Genomic DNA, 23,329 nt, shown 5'->3' with positions numbered 1-23,329 from the left:
GAAGTAATTGATCTTCTTCTTATTCTTCTGCGTTCGATGTTATGGCTGTTAAAGAAGTTGATCTTCTTCTTCTTCTTCTGCGTTCGATGTTATGGCTGTTAAAGAAGTTGATCTTCTTCTTCTTCTTCTGCGTTCGATGTTATGGCTGTTAAAGAAGTTGATCTTCTTCTTCTGCGTTCGATGTTATGGCTGTTAAAGAAGTAATTGATCTTCTTCTTCTTCTGCGTTCGATGTTATGGCTGTTAAAGAAGTTGATCTTCTTCTTCTTCTTCTGCGTTCGATGTTATGGCTGTTAAAGAAATTGATCTCAAAACATACACTGATGTGAGTTTAAGTAAGACGTTGATCGGCAAACCTTAGTGATTGCTGACAGGACAGAAGGAAACCTCCAGACAAGGTAACCTTCATATCCACAGAATTGTGCAGAACCCATCTTTCAATGAAACTGAGCAACCAACACAATACACAAGAAACAAACAAACACAGAAAGAAAGAAAGAAAGAAAGAAAGAAAGAAAGAAAGAAAGAAAGAAGAAAGAGAAAAAGAAAGAAAGAGAAAAAAGAGAGAGAGAGAGAAAGAAAGAGAGAAAGAAAGAAAGAGAGAAAGTAAAAGAGAAAGAATAGCCACTCACCATCCAGTGGGAACCGGGTCAAAAGGCGCTCGGCCTGGTAGTGCGTTGACGTGCGGAGAAAGTGAATCAGCTTGGCCCTCTCTTTCCCCAAGTCCTCCACCTCTTCCCCCGTTCTGCTAGGTGTGTGACCTGTAAGACAGACAACAGTAGTACCACGGTGTTCTGTAAGACAGACAACAGTAGTACCATGGTGTTCCGTAAGACAGACAACAGTAGTACCATGGTGTTCCGTAAGACAGACAACAGTAGTACCATGGTGTTCCGTAAGACAGACAACAGTAGTACCATGGTGTTCTGTAAGACAGACAACAGTAGTACCATGGTGTTCTGTAAGACAGACAACAGTAGTACCATGGTGTTCTGTATTACAGACAACAGTAGTACCATGGTGTTCTGTAAGACAGACAACAGTAGTACCATGGTGTTCTGTAAGACAGACAACAGTAGTACCATGGTGTTCTGTAAGACAGACAACAGTAGTACCATGGTGTTCTGTAAGACAGACAACAGTAGTACCATGGTGTTCTGTAAGACAGACAACAGTAGTACCATGGTGTTCTGTAAGACAGACAACAGTAGTACCATGGTGTTCTGTATTACAACCAACAGTAGTACCATGGTGTTCTGTATTACAGACAACAGCAGTACCATGGTGTTCTGTAAGAAAGACATTTAACAAAAGTACCATGGTGTTCTGTATTACAGACAACAGTAGTACCATGATGTTCTGTAAGAAAGACATTAAACAGAAGTACCATGGTGTTCTGTAAGACAGACAACAGTAGTACCATGGTGTTCTGTAAGACAGACAACAGTAGTACCATGGCGTTCTGTAAGACAGACAACAGTAGTACCATGGTGTTCTGTAAGACAGACAACAGTAGTACCATGGTGTTCTGTAAGACAGACAACAGTAGTACCATGGTGTTCTGTATCACAGACAACAGTAGTATCATGGTGTTCTGTAAGACAGACAACAGTAGTACCATGGTGTTCTGTAAGACAGACAACAGTAGTACCATGGCGTTCTGTAAGACAGACAACAGTAGTACCATGGTGTTCTGTAAGACTTAGTAGTACCATTGTGTTCTGTAAGACAGACAACAGTAGTACCATGGTGTTCTGTATCACAGACAACAGTAGTACCATGGTGTTCCGTAAGACAGACAACAGTAGTACCATGGTGTTCTGTAAGACAGACAACAGTAGTACCATGGTGTTCCGTAAGACAGACAACAGTAGTACCATGGTGTTCCGTAAGACAGACAACAGTAGTACCATGGTGTTCTGTAAGACAGACAACAGTAGTACCATGGTGTTCTGTATCACAGACAACAGTAGTATCATGGTGTTCTGTAAGACAGACAACAGTAGTACCATGGTGTTCTGTAAGACAGACAACAGTAGTATCATGGTGTTCTGTAAGACAGACAACAGTAGTACCATGGTGTTCTGTAAGACAGACAACAGTAGTACCAGTGGTGTTCTGTAAGACAGACAACAGTAGTACCATGCATGTTCCATGGTTTTGTTGAAGACAGACAACAGTATTGTGTTGGATTGTGTAGTCTTGTATTGTCTGTTATTGTCTTGTATTGTATTCCTTTAGGCAAGGAGTTGTGGTACGTATCCATGTGTTCATGCATGCGATCCTTCAACAGCAATGTTTTGTTTTGTCTTGTCTTGTCTCTCTTGTCTTGTGTTGTCTTGTATTGTATACCTTCATGCAGGAAGCTGAGGTAGGTATCCATGTGTTCCGCCACGCAATCCTTCAACAGTATTGTATTGTCTTGTCTTGTCTTGTATTGTATACCTTCATGTGTTCCTGCTAGCGACACTTCAACAGTATTGTCTTGTCTTATATTGTCTTGTCTTGTATTGTATACCATCAGACAAGGAATTGAGGTAGGTCTGTATGTGTTCCTGCACACGATCCTTAAACAGTATTTTCTTGTCTTGTCTTGTCTTGTCTTGTCTTGTATACCTTCAGGCAGGGAGTTTAGGTATGTCTGCATGTGTTCCTGCACGCGATCCTTCAACAGTCAAGTCTCGTCTCGTCTCGTCTCATCTCGTCTTGTCTTGTATTGTATACCTTCAGGCAGGGAGTTGAGGTAGGTCTCCATGTGTTCCTGCATGCTATCCTTAAACAGTCAAGTCTCGTCTCGTCTCATCTCGTCTTGTCTTGTATTGTATACCTTCAGGCAGGGAGTTGAGGTAGGTCTCCATGTGTTCCTGCATGCTATCCTTCAACAGCAATGTCTTGTCTTAACCCTAACCCTTGTATTTTTGTGTCTTGTATTGTATTGTCTTGTCTTGTCTTGTCTTGTCTTGTATTGTATACCTTCAGGCAGGGAGTTGAGGTATGACTCCATGTGTTCCTGCACGCGATCCTTCAATAGCAGCACCAGGCGATTGTGAAATTCGGCTGTCTCGTCCTCGCAGTCCTCTATCACATGTTCCTGTTCACACACACACACACACACACACACACACACACACACACACACACACACACACACACACACACACACACACACACACACACACACACACACACACACACACACACACACACACACACACACACACATGCACACACGCGCACACACGGACATAAACGTTGGTACATTGTACTGAAAAGTGATTTACATGTTGTTTTAAAGTTGATATATAATCATAAATGCAATGCACAATTTCTAGGTCATAATATGCATGCAAAATATAAAGCAGGTTAGGTATTTGACCTAGTTTGCACTATACTGCAGTGAAGCAAGAACAGCACTATTTTTACACGTATGCAAAGTAGGTCCATGTCACGGTTTCAGTGACACGAGTGGGAAAGGAACTCTTTGTGGGGCGCCTTTCCCAAATTGCAAAGCAATGTGCCGGTGCTGGTTGCCGCATTGTGAAAAAGTTTTGTGGAAGTCACGAAATGCACGTGGGATTTGCCGGCGTGAAAACCGTGCGGAAAAATGGGGTGATTTTCGCTCACGGATTAAATCACGTGTTCCGGGCATGCTATACCTGGTTATGGTAGGCGACCAGTGATTGGTCAGGGAGATCACTTGTTCTGGGACAGGCGATTGCTGATTGGTCAGGGAGATCACATGGTCTTTCTTCCCAGTCCTTCGAGCTTTCTTTTTCCTACACATGCTTTTGCAGACGGAGGTCTGGGTTTTCGTGACTAAGATTTGGAGGATTCCAACGTGTTGCAAGACTGGTTTAGGTCGACCAACGGGCTTCTGGCGTCAGTGCAGAACGCAGAAGGCTTAGGACGGAGGGATTTGGCTACATATTTTCGCTGACGAGCGGGAGCCAAATATTCAAGCGGTTCGCTTGGGAGAGCTGCGTTTTACAAGCTGTTGAGGTAATTAGCCGTTACTGTACGCTGGTGACCGGTCAATGTCTGTGAAATGTAAACTCTGTTTTGTTTCTCCATGATAGCGTATAACTTGCTCATTATAACGCTAAATTGTAATCTGTATATGGTTTTTGCAGATATGGAGAGGAGGAGAAAATGCCTTGAGTTGTTATTAAAAGTCTATTCTTGCAGGTACCACGTGCTCGCTGAAGGAGGAAGTTAGATATGTTTAAAGGTGGAAAAAGGGGGGATTGTTGCCATGGTCACTGCACCAACTACCCTGTTTCAGCTTGCTGGAGACTTGCTGGAGGTTTGCTACCTTGTTGCTACCCGGTTGCTGCCTTGTTGCTACCTGGTTGCTGGAGACGTGCTACACTTTTGCTGGAGACGGGCTACACTCTTGCTGTTCGTTGCTGTACGGTTGCTGTTCTACGGCTGTTGCTGGTGTTGCTGCGACTCTCACCTGTATGCTCCACTGCGTTTCATCGAATGGACCCTGGCTACACCAAGAGTTGAGTGCACCCATGCGTAAACGCCCCCTCACCTTGTCATCTTTCTAACCCTTTATGAAGAACTTTGAGTTGTGACAACGTGGAGTGTTAACGCCTGTACAGGCTAAGACTTTTTACAGAGCAGCTAAGTGTTTTCTAACTTTACACGGTTCAGCGTGTTCTTATTATTTCATAAACTTTAACTGGCTTTTTGTCAGTTATTTTTGTCTTACGACTTGGTCGTAAAAACACTTTTGGCTTCACGAGAAGAGGGAGGTGGAGAGTTAGTGTATATAAACAGACGTCTAGAACTTATACTGTTGTTGTTTCTGACTTTTTTGTGTGACTGCGAGAGTGGATCGTGGTGTGGTTAGTCAGTTAGCAGTAATTGACTGTTTTAGGTAATTTATTTGACTATAAAACGTGACAGTCCAACAAAAGGATTGACTGTTTCCCTGTTGTGCTGAACACTCAGAATACAACACTCAGTTGTTTGTGTGGAACAAGGAGAATACTGTAGCAGTTTTCCTATTATGTAGATTGTATATTTGTTGACCCGGCGGAAAACCGTGAGAGTTGTAGATAAGAAACAAACAACGTCTTTTGTTTAGCTCTGCAGATCTATTGTCTCGTGCGTGCAATTGTTATTTACTCACTTTTATGTCTAGTTTTTACCTCGCGTTGTGTTCGTTCTCCTGGTGCATGCACCTCTAATCTGTCTATCGCATAATGATTGCGAGAAGAAATGACGACCTACGTAACAATGAAAACCATTCAGACGAATGGAATGAACTTTTGCCGGCGTCTTGGCGATCACCTCGGTGCCACCTCTCGCTCGCCCCCACGAACAGCCTGGTAGCACTAGCATACTAGGCCGTGTTTATCCGGGTCCTCTACACCTCAGGGACTATGGTAACAGCTGGGACGGCAGCCAAGTAAGGCAGAAGTTGCGACATGCAAGGGAGGAACTGTGACGGAGGACATTTCCCCCATACTGGACCCCCACTAAAATGCACCATCAACGGAACCCCCGGCAGTACGCTGAGCAGCGACGCCAAGTCACCACCCCATGCGAGAACCAGCACCCACTGTGGAAGCCTCCGTGGAACTCCTCTCCCTGATGCAGCGTTCCCCTAGGGAAAACCATCCACGGAACCCTAGGCAGTACGCTGGACAGCGACGCCAAGAGCGGAACGTGGAAATTTAGAAGAAAAGTGAGTGTACTTTTGTATGTTGCAGCTGGAGTACACTCCGCGCAGTTTTTTGGTTATTTAGTAGGGGGAGGGGGTAATCATGTTTTTTCTTTGTTTCTTGAGGTGGGGGGAGGTTAGTAGAAATATGGGGACGACCCATCGAAGGGAACCTTAGGAATAGGGCAGGGGAAGCGCCATTTTAGCACCAGTTGTCATGGCTACTTTCAACGGGAAAGAAATGGAAGAGTCCTCGGTCGTCCAGATGGAAGAGATCACCGTAGCTGGAATCTGCGGCACTCTAAACTGTAAGGTGAAGGTCGCAAGGCAGTTGGCCGTCTACCTCAATGACCCAACAATGGACTACGCAGCGTTTGTATCTTGCGCACCCCTTTCAGGAAGAGTCAAAAGGGACGCTAGAGAGTTTAATGTCCATTGGCACGGTCGTTGGAAATGAGGAAAACGAATCGGAGGTGGAAGATGGTCCCCACAAAACATCCTCGGAAAATGATGCCAGCGACCACCTTTTCCCCAAAGAAGAACAGGATCTCCAGTTAGAACGTCAGGAAGAGGCTCAGGCCCACGGTGACGACAGGCAGGATCTCCAGTTAGAACGTCAGGAAGAGGCTAAGGCCCACCATGTCGACAGGCAGGATCTCCAGTTAGAACGTCAGGAAGAGGCTAAGGCCCACCATGTCGACAGGCAGGATCTCCAGTTAGAACGTCAGGAAGAGGCTAAGGCCCACCATGTCGACAGGCAGGATCTCCAGTTAGAACGTCAGGAAGAGGCTAAGGCCCACCATGCCGACAGGCAGGATAAAGAGGTAGCTAGCCCTTCCAGAGTACAGCTCCGGCCCCGGCTCTCCCCACAAGGACCCAAGTCTCAAGTCACAATAGGAACGAGTTCCAGTGTAGGCCGGGAGCGCAAGCGGCTGTGACATGCAGAGGGAGAGCCGCAAGGGAGGGACTACCCCTGGGACTGGACCCCCTCGGCGACATGCGCGCCTCTCAGTTGCACCAGGAACCCTCCCCCGGGAGTCAGGGTTGAAGGCCCCGAGTGCGACATTCCCCTGACAAACCCAAAGTGTCAACAACGGTGGGAAGTGGAGTGTACCTTCCAGCAGTCCGCTGAGCAGCGACGCCGAGGGAAGATCCACACCCCAACGACAGAAACATGTGTGACCCCCCGACCGCAATACTCGGGGAAAGCGACACAGGTGACCCCCCGGCAGTCCACTGAGCAGCGACGCCGAGGGGAATTTTCACACGCCCACGACAAGAACACGGGTGACCCCCCGAACCGAAACACTTAGGGGAAGGTCAGTTGAACTCAGGAGCGCGTCTCTCGGCAGCCTCTGGTCCCCCCAGTTTCAGTGAGGTTCACAACCCTTCCAATCAAAGAGGGACGGTGGCAGGTTCTGGCGCCGCTGGTCAACAAGGCCGGCAATGCGGGGATGATAGTGACACCTACCCTAAAAGGCACGTTACAAGGGGTGGGAATAAGTTGCATCTCCCCTGCACCTAACTGGGAACGCGGGCTGCTACGGGGTAGGCCCTGTGTGTTCAAGAGCCTAGGAATGTGGTTGTTGAGGTGTTTTTTTAGAAAGGGGAGGAGGGTTAAGCGCACAACCCGCCTTCGGACGTCCTTCACCTAGGGGAAGTGGGTGTCTGATAGGCGTGTGCAAAAGCCTGCGCTTGACTGTTGTGGACATGCCCTGGTGTACTGTAGTGCCATCCAACACTGGGAGGCCCAAGCAAAGGCCTTGAGCTGAAGGGCTGCAGCATGCAGAGGGAGAACTACAGGGGACTAGCCGTCCCAAGTGCAGTGTCCCCTCAGCAATATGCGCGCTTCTCTGTGAAAACGCCTCAAACCCCTCCATGAAGTATCCTTCCAAGGCACAACGCTCCCCTGCCAGGCTTGACGAGGTGCCTGGTCCACGGTGGCAGGAAGACCAGCATACCCCCAGCACACCTTGGTCGGGAAATGTGCAGCGGAGTGAGGAAGTATGAGGATAGAGCCCGCATGCCTAGCAGTGTCCCCAGGAAGACCATTTACCACCACCGGTCCCAAAGAAGAGCCCCCTTCCCGGGACGGCATCTGCGGTCGAGTTCAGGGGCCCTCTTTTCAAAACGGGGAGGAATGTGGTGAATGTCGATTTCCCTGTTAGGCTAAGGGAGACGACTCCATTAGATTCCCCCTGTACCGGAAGTGTTAAGCCACGCAGTGGCGGGTAAGAGAAGGCAGATTCGACCTAGACACAGACGAGAGAGCATCGATACGACGACCGTCTTCAAGACTTGAAGACGTTCGTGTTGCAGCCTTAAACGGTGAGTCCGTTAGAGGCATTAAGCTTAGCTTCCCCCGGGGAGCTCAGCGTTATGTGAAGTTAATGTAGCGAGCGCAAGGCGGCTGGGTATAACCCCGGCCGCAGTGCGTGTTTACATTTGTTATGTGTTTCGTGCGTACCGTCCTGTCAACCGTATTGTTATCTATGTAAAGCTCGGCTTTCACCACAGCGCCACACAAATGGCCGCCAACACGGAACTGAAAAGAGAATTACTTCCCTTGCATCTTCTACTTTTGGTTTCGATACCGATTATTCTTACGCTTCTTTTGAAAGCTGAGGCCAGCGATAGAGTGACAGATTGACTCTGTACGCCATGACTGTCCTGAACCTTCAATATCTAATCCTATAACATTAAACTTTCTACAATTAGGGCTCTCCCGCCACAATACTATACACAGAACTGACCACACACACAGACACAGGGAAGAGAACTGACCGCACACAGACAGAGGGAAGAGAACTGACCACACACAGACAGGGAAGAGAACTGACCACACACAGACAGGGGAAAGAGAACTGACCACACACACACACAAGAAAGAGAACTGACCACACACACACACAAGAAAGAGAACTGACCACACACACACAGACAGAGGAAAGAGAACTGACCACACACACACACACAGGAAAGAGAACTGACCACACACAGACAGAGGGAAGAGAGCTGACCACACACAGACAGGGAAGAGAACTGACCACACACAGACAGGGAAGAGAACTGACCACACACAGACAGGGGAAAGAGAACTGACCACACACAGACAGGGAAGAGAACTGACCACACACAGACAGAGGAAAGAGAACTGACCACACACAGACAGAGGGAAGAGAACTGACCACACACAGGGAAGAGAACTTACCACACACAGACAGGGAAGAGAACTGACCACACACAGACAGGGGAAAGAGAACTGACCACACACACACACAAGAAAGAGAACTGACCACACACACACAGGAAAGAGAACTGACCACACACACACAGACAGAGGAAAGAGAACTGACCACACACAGACAGGGAAGAGAACTGACCACACACAGACAGGGAAGAGAACTGACCACACACAGACAGGGGAAAGAGAACTGACCACACACACACACAAGAAAGAGAACTGACCACACACACACAGGAAAGAGAACTGACCACACACACACAAGAAAGAGAACTGACCACACACACACAGACAGGGGAAAGAGAACTGACCACACACAGACAGAGGGAAGAGAACTGACAACACACAGGGAAGAGAACTGACCACACACACACACAGGAAAGAGAACTGACCACACACACACACAGGAAAGAGAACTTACCACACACACACACAGGAAAGAGAACTGACCACACACACACACAGGAAAGAGAACTGACCACACACACAGGGGGAAGAGAACTGACCACACACACACAGACAGAGGAAAGAGAACTGACCACACACAGACAGAGGAAAGAGAACTGACCACACACAGACAGAGGAAAGAGAACTGACCACACCCCACAGACAGAGGGAAGAGAACTGACCATACACAGGTAAGAGAACTGACCACACACAGACAGAGGGAAGAGAACTGACCACACAGTCACAGGGAAGAGAACTGACCACACAGACAGAGGGAAGAGAACTGACCACACACACACAGACAGAGGGAAGAGAACTGACTACATACACAGGGAAGAGAACTGACCACACACACACACACAGGGAAGAGAACTGACCACACACACACAGGGGGAAAAGAACTGACCACACACAGATAGAGGGAAGAGAACTGACCACATACACAGGGGGAAGAGAACTGACCACACAGACAGGGGGAAGAGAACTGACAACACAGACAGGGGGAAGAGAACTGACCACACAGACAGGGGGAAGAGAACTGACAACACAGACAGGGGGAAGAGAACTGACCACACACAGACAGGGGGAAGAGAACTGACCACACACACACACAGGGAAGAGAACTGACAACACACAGACAGGGAAGAGAACTGACCACACACACACACACACACAGGGAAGATAACTAACCACACACACACAGGGAAGAGAACTGACCACACACACACAGACAGAGGGAAGAGAACTGACCATGCACACACAGACAGAGGGAAGAGAACTGACCACATACACAGGGAAGAGAACTGACCACACACACACATGCAGGGAAGAGAACTGACCACACGTACACACACACAGGGGGAAGAGAACTGACCACACACAGACAGAGGGAAGAGAACTGACCACACACAGACAGGGGGAAGAGAACTGACAACACAGACAGGGGGAAGAGAACTGACCACACACAGACAGGGGGAAGAGAACTGACCACACACACACACAGGGAAGAGAACTGACCACACACACACACAGGGAAGAGAACTGACCACACAAACACAGGGAAAAAAACTAACAACACACACAGACAGAGGGAAGAGAACAGACCACACACAGACAGAGGGAAGAGAACTGACCACACACACACAGGGGGGAGAGAACTAACCACACACAGACAGGGGGAACAGAACTGACCACACACATACACACACACACACACGGGGGGAAGAGAACTGACCACACACAGACAGGGGGAAGGGAACTGACCACAGACAGACAGGGTGACGAGAACTGACAACACAGACAGGGGGAAGAGAACTGACTACACACAGGCAGGGGGAAGAGAACTGACCACACAGACAGGGGGAAGAGAACTAACAACACAGACAGGGGGAAGAGAACTGACCACACACAGACAGGGGGAACAGAACTGACCACACAAACAAAGGGAAGAGAACTGACCACACACACAGAGACAGGGGGAAGAGAACTGACCACACACAGACAGAGGGAAGAGAACTGACCACACACAGACAGAGGGAAGAGAACTGACTACACACACAGAGGGGGGAGAGAACTAACCACACACAGACAGGGGGAAGAGAACTGACCACACACAGACAGAGGGAAGGGAACTGACCACACACAGACAGAGGGAAGAGAACTGACCACACACACAGAGGGGGGAGAGAACCAACCACACACAGACAGGGGGAAGAGAACTGACCACACACACACACAGGGAAGAGAACTGACCACACACACACACAGGGGGAGAGAACTGACCACACACAGACAGGGGGAACAGAACTGACACACAGTTCAGGGGGAACAGAACTGACCACACACACACAGAGGGAAGAGAACTGACCACACACACAGAGAGGGAAGAGAACTGACCACACACAGACAGGGGGAACAGAACTGACCACATACACACTGAGGGAAGAGAACTGACCACACACACAGAGAGGGAAGAGAACTGACCACACACAGACAGGGGGAACAGAACTGACCACATACACACAGAGGGAAGAGAACTGACCACACACACAGAGAGGGAAGAGAACTGACCACACACAGACAGGCCGGCCGGCCGGGGGAACAGAACTGACCACATACACACAGAGGGAACAGAACTGACCACACACACACAGAGGGAAGAGAACTGACCACACACACAGAGAGGGAAGAGAACTGACCACACACAGACAGGGGGAACAGAACTGACCAGGTAAGGAATGGCGAGACTGGGGTTGATCTTCTCCAGGTAGTCCAACACTTTGTCTCGAGGAAGCGTCTCTATCTCTGGTGTGTCCTCTGTAAAGATCTGACAGAGAGAACAGGGACACAGCCATCATTCACAATCAAACTAAGCAGTATGTCTAGCACATCTCTAATCTCTGGTGTACGTGTCCTCTGTAAATATCATACAGAGAGAACAGGGCCACAGCCATCATTCCCAATCAAACTAACCAGTATGTCTAGCACATCTATAATCTCTGGTGTACGTGTCCTCTGTAAATATCATACAGAGAGAACAGGGCCACAGCCATCATTCACAATCAAACTAAGCAGTATGTCTAGCACATCTCTAATCTCTGGTGTGTCCTCTGTAAATATCATACAGAGAGAACAGGGACACAGCCGGGAATATGATTACATCACAAGAAGAAATAATGAAAGAGCAAACACAATTTTACCACGATGTATTTGGAAAAAATATTGATTTTGACGAAAATAAAGCTGAACGTGAAGTTGATGGATTAAATATTCCACAGTTAACACAAGAACAGAAAGTTGACATGGACCGTGAATTCACTATTGACGAAATTGGCAGAGCATTACAGTTATCAAGGAACGGATCATCGCCAGGTTTGGACGGGCTTACAGCTAGCTTCGTGAAGATTTTTGGCCGAGCCTAAAGACGATGGTTTTCAATTCTCTACAAACATCCTTTCAAGTCGGTGAGATGTCGACTACACAAAAAAGAGCAGTTATTTCCTTACTCCACAAAGGAAAAGATTTACCACGGGACAGCCTAATTAATTGGAGACCAATTTCGCTAACAAATACTGACTATAAAATATTTGCAAAGTGTTTAGCAATTCGCCTCGCATCTGTCATTACTGATATTATTTCAGAAGATCAAGTCGGTTTTATTAAAGGGAGAAAATCAAGCGATGTTATTCGATTGATTGATGACGTAACAGATTTTATGAATCAGAAAAATGAACCAGGCATTTTACTTGCCCTTGACTTTTCACGTGCTTTTGACTCAATTTCCAAAGATTATATGTATTGGGCATTTAGAAAATTTGGTTTCCGCGATAACCTTTTGAATTCCGTAAAAATTTTAACGAATAATACCACAAGTTGCATCAATTACATGGGATGGATCTCTGAGGAATTAAGGACTCAGCTTCTGATGAAGCTGTTTGCATGTATTTCCAGTTAAGTTTTCTGAGGAGTTTTTCACAGTTTGATCTGAAAGGGCGAGAGGGTTGGTGTATGTTAAATACTGAGGACAAGTGCTGTTGAAATGCAGGAAAGCAATGCACACTATCTTGTACTCCAACCTGGCATCGGTGGGAAGCCAGTTATATCATATCAAATCAAATCAAATCAAATCAAATGAAGTTGATCATGTTGATCAACACCCACTCCATGCATGGTTACCTTCAAGCCATCCTCAGGGTGACGCTGTAACACCCACTCTGCATACTCAAAGATCAGATCCAGATGTTCTGCTCCTGTACATAAACACAGACAGCATGAATGACCACATATATATAGACAGACAGCATGAAATGACCACATATACAGACAGATAGCAGGAAATGACCACACATACAGACAGCATGAAATGACCACACATACAGACAGCATGAAATGACCACATATATATAGACAGACAGCATGAAATGACCACATATACAGACAGATAGCATGAAATGACCACACATACAGATAGCATGAAATGACCACATATATATAGACAGACAGCATGAAATGACCACATATACAGACAGATAGCATGAAATGACCACACATACAGATAGCATGAAATGACCACATATATATAGACAGACAGCATGAAATGACCACATATACAGACAGATAGCATGAAATGACCACACATACAGATATCATGAAATGACCACACATACAGACAGCATGAAATGACCACATATAGATAGACAGACAGCATGAAATGACCACATATATATATACAGACAGCATGAAATGACCACACAGATAGACAGACAGCATGAAATGACCACATAGATAGACAGACAGCATGGAATGACCACACATACGGACAGACAGCATGGAATGACCACACATACGGACAGACAGCATGGAATGACAACACATACATACAGACAGCATGGAATGACCACACATACAGACAAACAGCATGGAATGACCACACATACATACAGACAGCATGGAATGACCACACATACAGACAGACAGCATGGAATGACCACACATACAGACAGACAGCATGGAATGACCACACATACAGACAGACAGCATGGAATGACCACACAGACAGACAGACAGCATGGAATGACAACACATACAGACAGACAGCATGGAATGACCACACATACAGACAGACAGCAAGGAATGACCACACATACAGACAGACAGCATGGAATGACCACACATACAGACAGACAGCATGGAATGACCACACATACAGACAGACAGCATGGAATGACCACACATACAGACAGACAGCATGGAATGACCACACATACAGACAGACAGCATGGAATGACCACACATACAGACAGACAGCAAGGAATGACCACACATACAGACAGACAGCATGGAATGACCACACATACAGACAGACAGCATGGAATGACCACACATACAGACAGACAGCATGGAATGACCACACATACAGACAGACAGCAAGGAATGACCACATATACAGACAGACAGCATGGAATGACCACACATACAGACACACAGCATGGAATGACCACACATACAGACAGACAGCATGGAATGACCACACATACGGACAGACAGCATGGAATGACAACACATACATACAGACAGCATGGAATGACCACACATACAGACACACAGCATGGAATGACCACACATACATACAGACAGCATGGAATGACCACACATACGGACAGACAGCATGGAATGACAACATATATAGACAGACAGCATGGAATGACAACATATATAGACAGACAGCATGGAATGACAACATATATAGACAGACAGCATGGAATGACCACACATACGGACAGACAGCATGAAATGACCACATAGATAGACAGACAGCATGGAATGACCACACATACGGACAGACAGCATGGAATGACAACACATACATACAGACAGCATGGAATGACCACACATACGGACAGACAGCATGGAATGACCACATATATAGACAGACAGCATGAAATGACCACATATACAGACAGACAGCATGGAATGACCACACATACAGACAGACAGCATGGAATGACCACACAGACAGACAGACAGCATGGAATGACCACACATACATACAGACAGCATGAAATGACCACACATACAGACAGACAGCATGAAATGACCACACATACAGACAGACAGCATGGAATGACCACACATACAGACAGACAGCATGGAATGACCACACATACAGACAGACAGCATGGAATGACCACATATACGGACAGACAGCATGGAATGACCACACATACAGACAGACAGCAAGGAATGACCACACATACAGACAGACAGCATGGAATGACCACACAGATAGACAGACAGCATGAAATGACCACATATATAGACAGACAGCATGGAATGACCACACATACGGACAGACAGCATGGAATGACCACACATACGGACAGACAGCATGGAATGACCACACAGACAGACAGACAGCATGGAATGACCACACATACAGACAGACAGCATGGAATGACCACACATACAGACAGACAGCATGGAATGACCACACAGACAGACAGACAGCATGGAATGACCACACATACAGACAGACAGCATGGAATGACCACACATACAGACAGACAGCATGGAATGACCACACATACAGACAGACAGCATGGAATGACCACACATACAGACAGACAGCATGGAATGACCACACATACAGACAGACAGCATGGAATGACCACACATACAGACAGACAGCATGGAATGACAACACATACAGACAGACAGCATGGAATGACCACACAGACAGACAGACAGCATGGAATGACCACACAGACAGACAGACAGCATGGAATGACCACACATACAGACAGACAGCATGGAATGACCACACATACAGACAGACAGCATGGAATGACCACACATACAGACAGACAGCATGGAATGACCACACATACAGACAGACAGCATGGAATGACCACACATACAGACAGACAGCATGGAATGACAACACATACGGACAGACAGCATGGAATGACAACACATACAGACAGACAGCATGGAATGACAACACATACAGACAGACAGCATGGAATGACCACACATACAGACAGACAGCATGGAATGACCACACATACGGACAGACAGCATGGAATGACCACACATACAGACAGACAGCATGGAATGACCACACATACAGACAGACAGCATGGAATGACCACACATACAGACAGACAGCATGGAATGACCACACATACAGACAGACAGCATGGAATGACCACACATACGGACAGACAGCATGGAATGACCACACATACAGACAGACAGCATGGAATGACCACACATACAGACAGACAGCATGGAATGACCACACATACAGACAGACAGCATGGAATGACCACACATACAGACAGACAGCATGGAATGACCACACATACAGACAGACAGCATGGAATGACCACACAGACAGACAGACAGCATGGAATGACCACACATACAGACAGACAGCATGGAATGACCACACATACAGACAGACAGCATGGAATGACCACACATACAGACAGACAGCATGGAATGACAACACATACGGACAGACAGCATGGAATGACCACACATACAGACACACAGCATGGAATGACCACACATACAGACAGACAGCATGGAATGACCACACAGACAGACAGACAGCATGGAATGACCACACATACAGACAGACAGCATGGAATGACCACACATACAGACAGACAGCATGGAATGACCACACATACAGACAGACAGCATGGAATGACCACACATACAGACAGACAGCATGGAATGACCACACATACAGACAGACAGCATGGAATGACCACACATACAGACAGACAGCATGGAATGACCACACATACAGACAGACAGCATGGAATGACCACACATACAGACAGACAGCATGGAATGACCACACATACAGACAGACAGCATGGAATGACCACACATACAGACAGACAGCATGGAATGACCACACATACAGACAGACAGCATGGAATGACCACACATACATACAGACAGCATGGAATGACCACACATACAGACAGACAGCATGGAATGACCACACATACAGACAGACAGCATGGAATGACCACACATACAGACAGACAGCATGGAATGACAACACATACAGACAGACAGCATGGAATGACAACACATACGGACAGACAGCATGGAATGACAACACATACAGACAGACAGCATGGAATGACAACACATACAGACAGACAGCATGGAATGACAACATATATAGACAGACAGCATGGAATGACCACACATACGGACAGACAGCATGGAATGACCACATATATAGACAGACAGCATGGAATGACCACACATACAGACAGACAGCATGGAATGACCACACATACAGACAGACAGCATGGAATGACCACACATACGGACAGACAGCATGGAATTACCACATATATAGACAGACAGCATGGAATGACCACACATACAGACAGACAGCATGGAATGACCACACATACAGACAGACAGCATGGAATGACCACATATACGGACAGACAGCATGGAATGACCACACATACAGACAGACAGCATGGAATGACCACACATACAGACAGACAGCATGGAATGACAACACATACGGACAGACAGCATGGAATGACCACATATATATATACAGACAGCATGAAATGACCACACAGATATACAGACAGCATGAAATGACCACATAGATAGACAGACAGCATGGAATGACCACACATACGGACAGACAGCATGGAATGACCACACATACGGACAGACAGCATGGAATGACCACACATACGGACAGACAGCATGGAATGACCACACATACAGACAGACAGCATGGAATGACCACACATACGGACAGACAGCATGGAATGACCACACATACAGACAGACAGCATGGAATGACCACATATACGGACAGACAGCATGGAATGACCACACATACAGACAGACAGCATGGAATGACCACACATACAGACAGACAGCATGGAATGACCACACATACAGACAGACAGCATGGAATGACCACACATACGGACAGACAGCATGGAATTACCACATATATAGACAGACAGCATGGAATTACCACATATATAGACAGACAGCATGGAATTACCACATATATAGACAGACAGCATGGAATGACCACACATACAGACAGACAGCATGGAATGACCACACATACAGACAGACAGCATGGAATGACAACATATATAGACAGACAGCATGGAATGACAACACATACAGACAGACAGCATGGAATGACCACATATACGGACAGACAGCATGGAATGACCACACATACGGACAGACAGCATGGAATGACCACACATACGGACAGACAGCATGGAATGACCACACATACGGACAGACAGCATGGAATGACCACACATACGGACAGACAGCATGGAATGACCACATGTACAGACTGTAGAGGCTGACAAGAAAGCAGCGTGTACATACCCAGGTGTTGCAGATATTGCACAGTTCTCTCATGACCTTTGAGGGGCGAGTCAGGGCGGACAGCTTGCTTCATCAGGAGACTGAGAGCTACAGAGACAGACAAAGTTTGATTGATTAATTGATTGATTTTACAGACACACAGTCAAGCTTGTAATTTCTCTTTTAGAGATGAATAAAGATTATTGTATTGTATTGTATTGTATTGTATTGTATATGGGTCGTTCTACAAAGCTGTGTACCACGAGAGGGTCATGACTTTAGAGTTAGATTTCTCTTGCTTCTCGAATGATATAAGGATATCAACAGACTGCAAATTGACCAAAGAGATAACAATAATAAAATCAAGAGGATCGTTAGGCTGGTTAGTGTTTTGTATAAAAGCAAACACAGAAAATGACGTCAAAAACGGCGTTTTTATTGTGACATGCTTACATCTTGTTTTTAAGTATCCGTGTGGCTGCCAATGAAATGCGACCATGAAACCCCTGATATACATCTTCGTTGTGTTTTGTGCTAGTGTTACATATGCACTTAGCTGTTTTCCCCTACATATGTTTACAGTGTGTATTTGGATTGTTAAAAAATAACGGTTTGCTACGTAACATTTGGTTTATAAAACCAACCGCGAACTACGTGAACATGTCTATAATTTCTGCACGCACGAATATGTGACTCGGTGTATCATCAGGCACTACTGATGTGTAGTGAACATGTTAAAATGTGCGCCGTGTCAATTCGATCCGATTTGAATGTGATTTTGCCTTTCGCGTGTCGCCACTAAGCTTCGTTTATATTTTTTGTGGTTACGCTGGATCGGTAAAAATGACATTTGTCACTTAGCAACGCATCAAACTTGGTGTTTCTTTTGCATGTAATGTTCTTCAACATCGCTGAAAGGTTTTTCCATAAAAAAAATTCCATTAACTTTTTGAACGCAGCAGGCTTGGAGCATTTTATGAGTCATTACCAACGAGGGACGAATGTTACGTAGGCAACCTTTTGTGACTATTCGCTCTAAAAGTTAATATATTTTTCAAAGTTTGACATTTTAATGTTTTATTTTGTAATATACGTGCTCGGTGTCTCTTTGTCAAGTCTTAGGCTATTCTTTGTAGTCTAGTCCTGTTCCAGTTGTGAGAGTTAAGGTAAAAAAAACGTTGAGTTTTCATCAAAATGTGAACACACTCGATCGACTAGTTTTTTCTTTCTTCAGAAAACGATCAATCGAAGAAAATCAGATTAAATGCTGTTGCGAAATACAGAGAAAGAAATCCTGTGTTTGTGAAGCTGATTTCCTTGTTAGTGGGGATACAAAAAGAAATCCTGTGTTTGTGAAGCTGATTCCTTGTTAGTGGGGATAAAAAAGGAAATCCTGTGTTTGTGAAGCTGATTTCCTTGTTAGTGGGGATACAAAAATAAACCCTGTGTTTGTGAAGCTGATTTCCTTGTTAGTGGGAATAAAAAAATAAATCCTGTGTTTGTGAAGCTGATTTCCTTGTTAGTGGGGATACAAAAAGAAATCCTGTGTTTGTGAAGCTGATTTCCTTGTTAGTGGGGATACAAAAAGAATCCTGTGTTTGTGAAGCTGATTTCCTTGTTAGTGGGGATACAAAAAGAAATCCTGTGTTTGTGAAGCTGATTTCCTTGTTAGTGGGGATACAAAAAGAAATCCTGTGTTTGTGAAGCTGATTTCCTTGTTAGTGGGGATACAAAATAAACCCTGTGTTTGTGAAGCTGATTTCCTTGTTAGTGGGGATAAAAAAAATAAATCCTGTGTTTGTGAAGCTGATTTCCTTGTTAGTGGGGATACAAAAAGAAATCCTGTGTTTGTGAAGCTGATTTCCTTGTTAGTGGGGATACAAAAAGAATCCTGTGTTTGTGAAGCTGATTTCCTTGTTAGTGGGGATACAAAAAGAAATTTTTGTTTGTTTATTTGTTGCTTAACGTCCAGCCGACTACGCAGAGCCATATCAGGACGAGGAAGGGGGGGATGAAGGGGGCCACTTGTCAAGCGATTCCTGTTTACAAATGCACTAACCCATTACTTGTGTCCCAGCAGGCTTTAGTAAAACTAAATTAATACCTACTGGAAGATTACCAGTTTCCAGTATGTTAAAATAGGCTTAACCTATCTACTGCTGGACTTACATCAGAACACTAACAGATTAAACTATACATGAATCGCGAGACAAGCGGCAAGAGAAGAGATTTTTGGAAAAAATACAGGTGAATGAGCAAGAAGGCAGAAAAAAGAAAAGAATTCATGAAGAAAAAGAGAGCATGACAGGAAAGAGGAACCAAAAATCTACCTAACAGCAAACTAGAAAGCTCCTGCGGTTCCAAAAACAGGAGGGGCCTTTAATTTCATAACCGCAGTGCCCCACTGCGGGAACAAAAAGAAATCCTGTGTTTGTGAAGCTGATTCCTTGTTAGTGGGGATACAAAAAGAAATCCTGTGTTTGTGAAGCTGATTTCCTTGTTAGTGGGGATACAAAAAGAAATCCTGTGTTTGTGAAGCTGATTTCCTTGTTAGTGGGGATACAAAAAGAAATCCTGTGTTTGTGAAGCTGATTTCCTTGTTAGTGGGGATACAAAAAGAAATCCTGTGTTTGTGAAGCTGATTTCCTTGTTAGTGGGGATACAAAAAGAATCCTGTGTTTGTGAAGCTGATTTCCTTGTTAGTGGGGATACAAAAAGAAATCCTGTGTTTGTGAAGCTGATTTCCTTGTTAGTGGGGATACAAAAAGAAATCCTGTGTTTGTGAAGCTGATTCCTTGTTAGTGGGGATAAAAAAGGAAATAAAAAAAGAGAAGTCCCTTCAAACTGCCTGGTGATACTAAGCGTATATATCCGGAAGACTTGACTGGGCGAACCAAGCAGCCAAATTTAGCATCGGATTTCACTAGCTTACAGCATTTCCCCTCCCCAACTTCTTAAAGAGTATTCTTTGTTGGAAATTGTGCGATTTTTCTTGCCCATGACACTTAGATTTTTGGTATAGGAAGAATAATGTTTCTGACAGGACAACTCAGAACGGATTGAATTATCAATCAAGTATAACAAGAAGGCGCAAGTGGTCAACTAGATCTAAAAAGTTGCCCATCTTGTTTATAATCAGTGCTATATAGCTTTGAAATTAGCAGTACATTGTTTTGGACACATAAGCTGTGAAAACCCGTTAAGTACATTGACTTTTTCGAAGAATGATCACAGAAATATGGTCGCAAAAATGAGTCGAATTGGCAGAAAAATAATGTTTTTTAGGTAAAAATTATCGTGTCTGTTGTGTGGATAGTTTGTGTATTGTTCTGTATCTGAGTTATTCCATGATTCAGATATAAACACAAAACAATACCAACATGTTTAAGAGAGGACCACTGTGTGTCCGACGTAACCCGAAAACACAGCAAATCATTTAATAATCAAAATCGTTAAGTGTCTTGATCTGCCTTGTGTTAAAAACAACGCACCACAATCTGACCAAATTTCGAGGGTATTCAATGACGACGTCACTAAAACCAAAAGAATTCCATTCATAACACAGTCATTCATAAGCCGGTTGATGATATAACCTTCGCGGTTGAAAACGATGTTAAACACCAAATAAAGAAAGAAAAGAAAGAACATGCAGCTAAGAAAATGAACACTGAAAGCCCAGAATCAGTTATCACAGAGACAAGTAAGGCTAGGTTTGCACATTTTCGCGCCGCGTCGCAGCGGATGTCAGCATATGTTGTGATGATTCGATTGGTCCGGGGGGGGGGGGGGGGGGGGGGGGGAGGGGGGGGGGGGGGGAGATGGGATAGAGCCACTTGTTAATTGTTTCTTGTTCACAAAAGCACTAATCAAAAAATTGCTCCAGGGGCTTGCAACGTAGTACAATATATTACCTTACTGGGAGAATGCAAGTTTCCAGTACAAAGGACTTAACATTTCTTACATACTGCTTGACTAAATTCTTTACAAACATTGACTATATTCTATACAAGAAACACTTAATAAGGGTAAAAGGAGAAACAGAATCCGTTGGTCGCCTCTTACGACATGCTGGGGAGCATCGGGTAAATTCTTCCCCCTAACCCGCGGGGGGTAGCTGCATGTTGACTCGATGTTTTGTTATTGACAATACAGTGTTCTAGATGATCGAACGTGTAGCAAAGACCTGTACGTGTACGTGTAGATATTGCGTCAACCGTGACTCACTTTTTTCTCAAATGTTCCAAATGCATGCGTTGTTTTGCTCCCACCAGGACTGCAGATCTTGGCAAACACGTGACGTAAAAACTAGATTTGATGACGTTACCCGTACACTTTCCGTACACGTCCTGAAAAGTGTAACTTCTAAATCTTGCTACTGTTTGTTTGTTGGTTGTCGCAACCAAAAAATACGTTTTAGTTACCAATATCTATTTCAAATCGTTTCCCCCGACTGCATTTTGTTCAGAATGAACTCTGAATGGGAAGCAAATAAAGCTTGTTACTATTACACCATGGCTTTTTGGTATCTGTTTCGTGTGTTTGGACAACATGTAACATGAAACATGTGTGATGTTACACACCTTTCCGACAACCCCTCGTATGCAAAAACCATAAACTTATCTTTTGTTTAGCATGGCACCGTGGCATATGTCTATATCTGTCACATAAATCATAAAAACGACCTATTCAGACACTTTCAATTTTCACGATGCATGTCACACTTTTGGTACACAGCTTTATGGAATGACCCATATATAGTTAGCGACACATCACAATAAGGAGAGAGAGAGAGACTCAGACTCAGACTCAGAACTTTATTACAAAAGGATAAAGGTTTTAGGCAAAGCCTATTCTTCCAACCTGTCCTTTATACAACACATAAAGAAAGACGCACATTAAAAATATAAATTCAATCATATAAAATACAGAAATACATTGTATGGAATGCAACACAATGTGCATTTAAGGAATTACATAAGGAGAACTCAAAAATTACAAAATTACATTGACATAGTTATACCTTTCATTTGGGAATAAAGTTGCTCTGATCAGCTACACATCCGTTAACAC

The 23,329-nt window shown here is 45.0% G+C and overlaps 2 protein-coding genes across 2 annotated transcripts in view; both read right to left on the bottom strand.

The window, feature by feature from the left end:
* Positions 1-23,329, bottom strand: part of LOC138952058 (vam6/Vps39-like protein) — a 121,567-nt gene that overhangs the window by 34,275 nt on the left and 63,963 nt on the right. Inside the window, exons 15-19 of the mRNA XM_070323630.1 lie at positions 18,281-18,367; positions 13,040-13,113; positions 11,592-11,690; positions 2,973-3,090; positions 632-760 (exon numbers count right to left, since the gene is read on the bottom strand). Of these exons, the coding sequence (XP_070179731.1) occupies positions 632-760; positions 2,973-3,090; positions 11,592-11,690; positions 13,040-13,113; positions 18,281-18,367 (507 nt within the window). The remainder of the gene's footprint in view (positions 1-631; positions 761-2,972; positions 3,091-11,591; positions 11,691-13,039; positions 13,114-18,280; positions 18,368-23,329) is intronic.
* LOC138952112 (uncharacterized) lies at positions 16,068-16,739 on the bottom strand (the record flags this gene model as incomplete). The annotated part of the gene is made up of 1 exon (XM_070323709.1): positions 16,068-16,739. A coding segment is annotated over one exon (672 nt), but the record flags the coding sequence as incomplete, so codon positions are not given.

Source organism: Littorina saxatilis, linkage group LG17, assembly GCF_037325665.1.
Source record: "Littorina saxatilis isolate snail1 linkage group LG17, US_GU_Lsax_2.0, whole genome shotgun sequence".
Taxonomy (NCBI): Eukaryota; Metazoa; Mollusca; class Gastropoda; order Littorinimorpha; family Littorinidae; genus Littorina; species Littorina saxatilis.
This window is presented reverse-complemented; position numbering and strand designations above follow the sequence as displayed.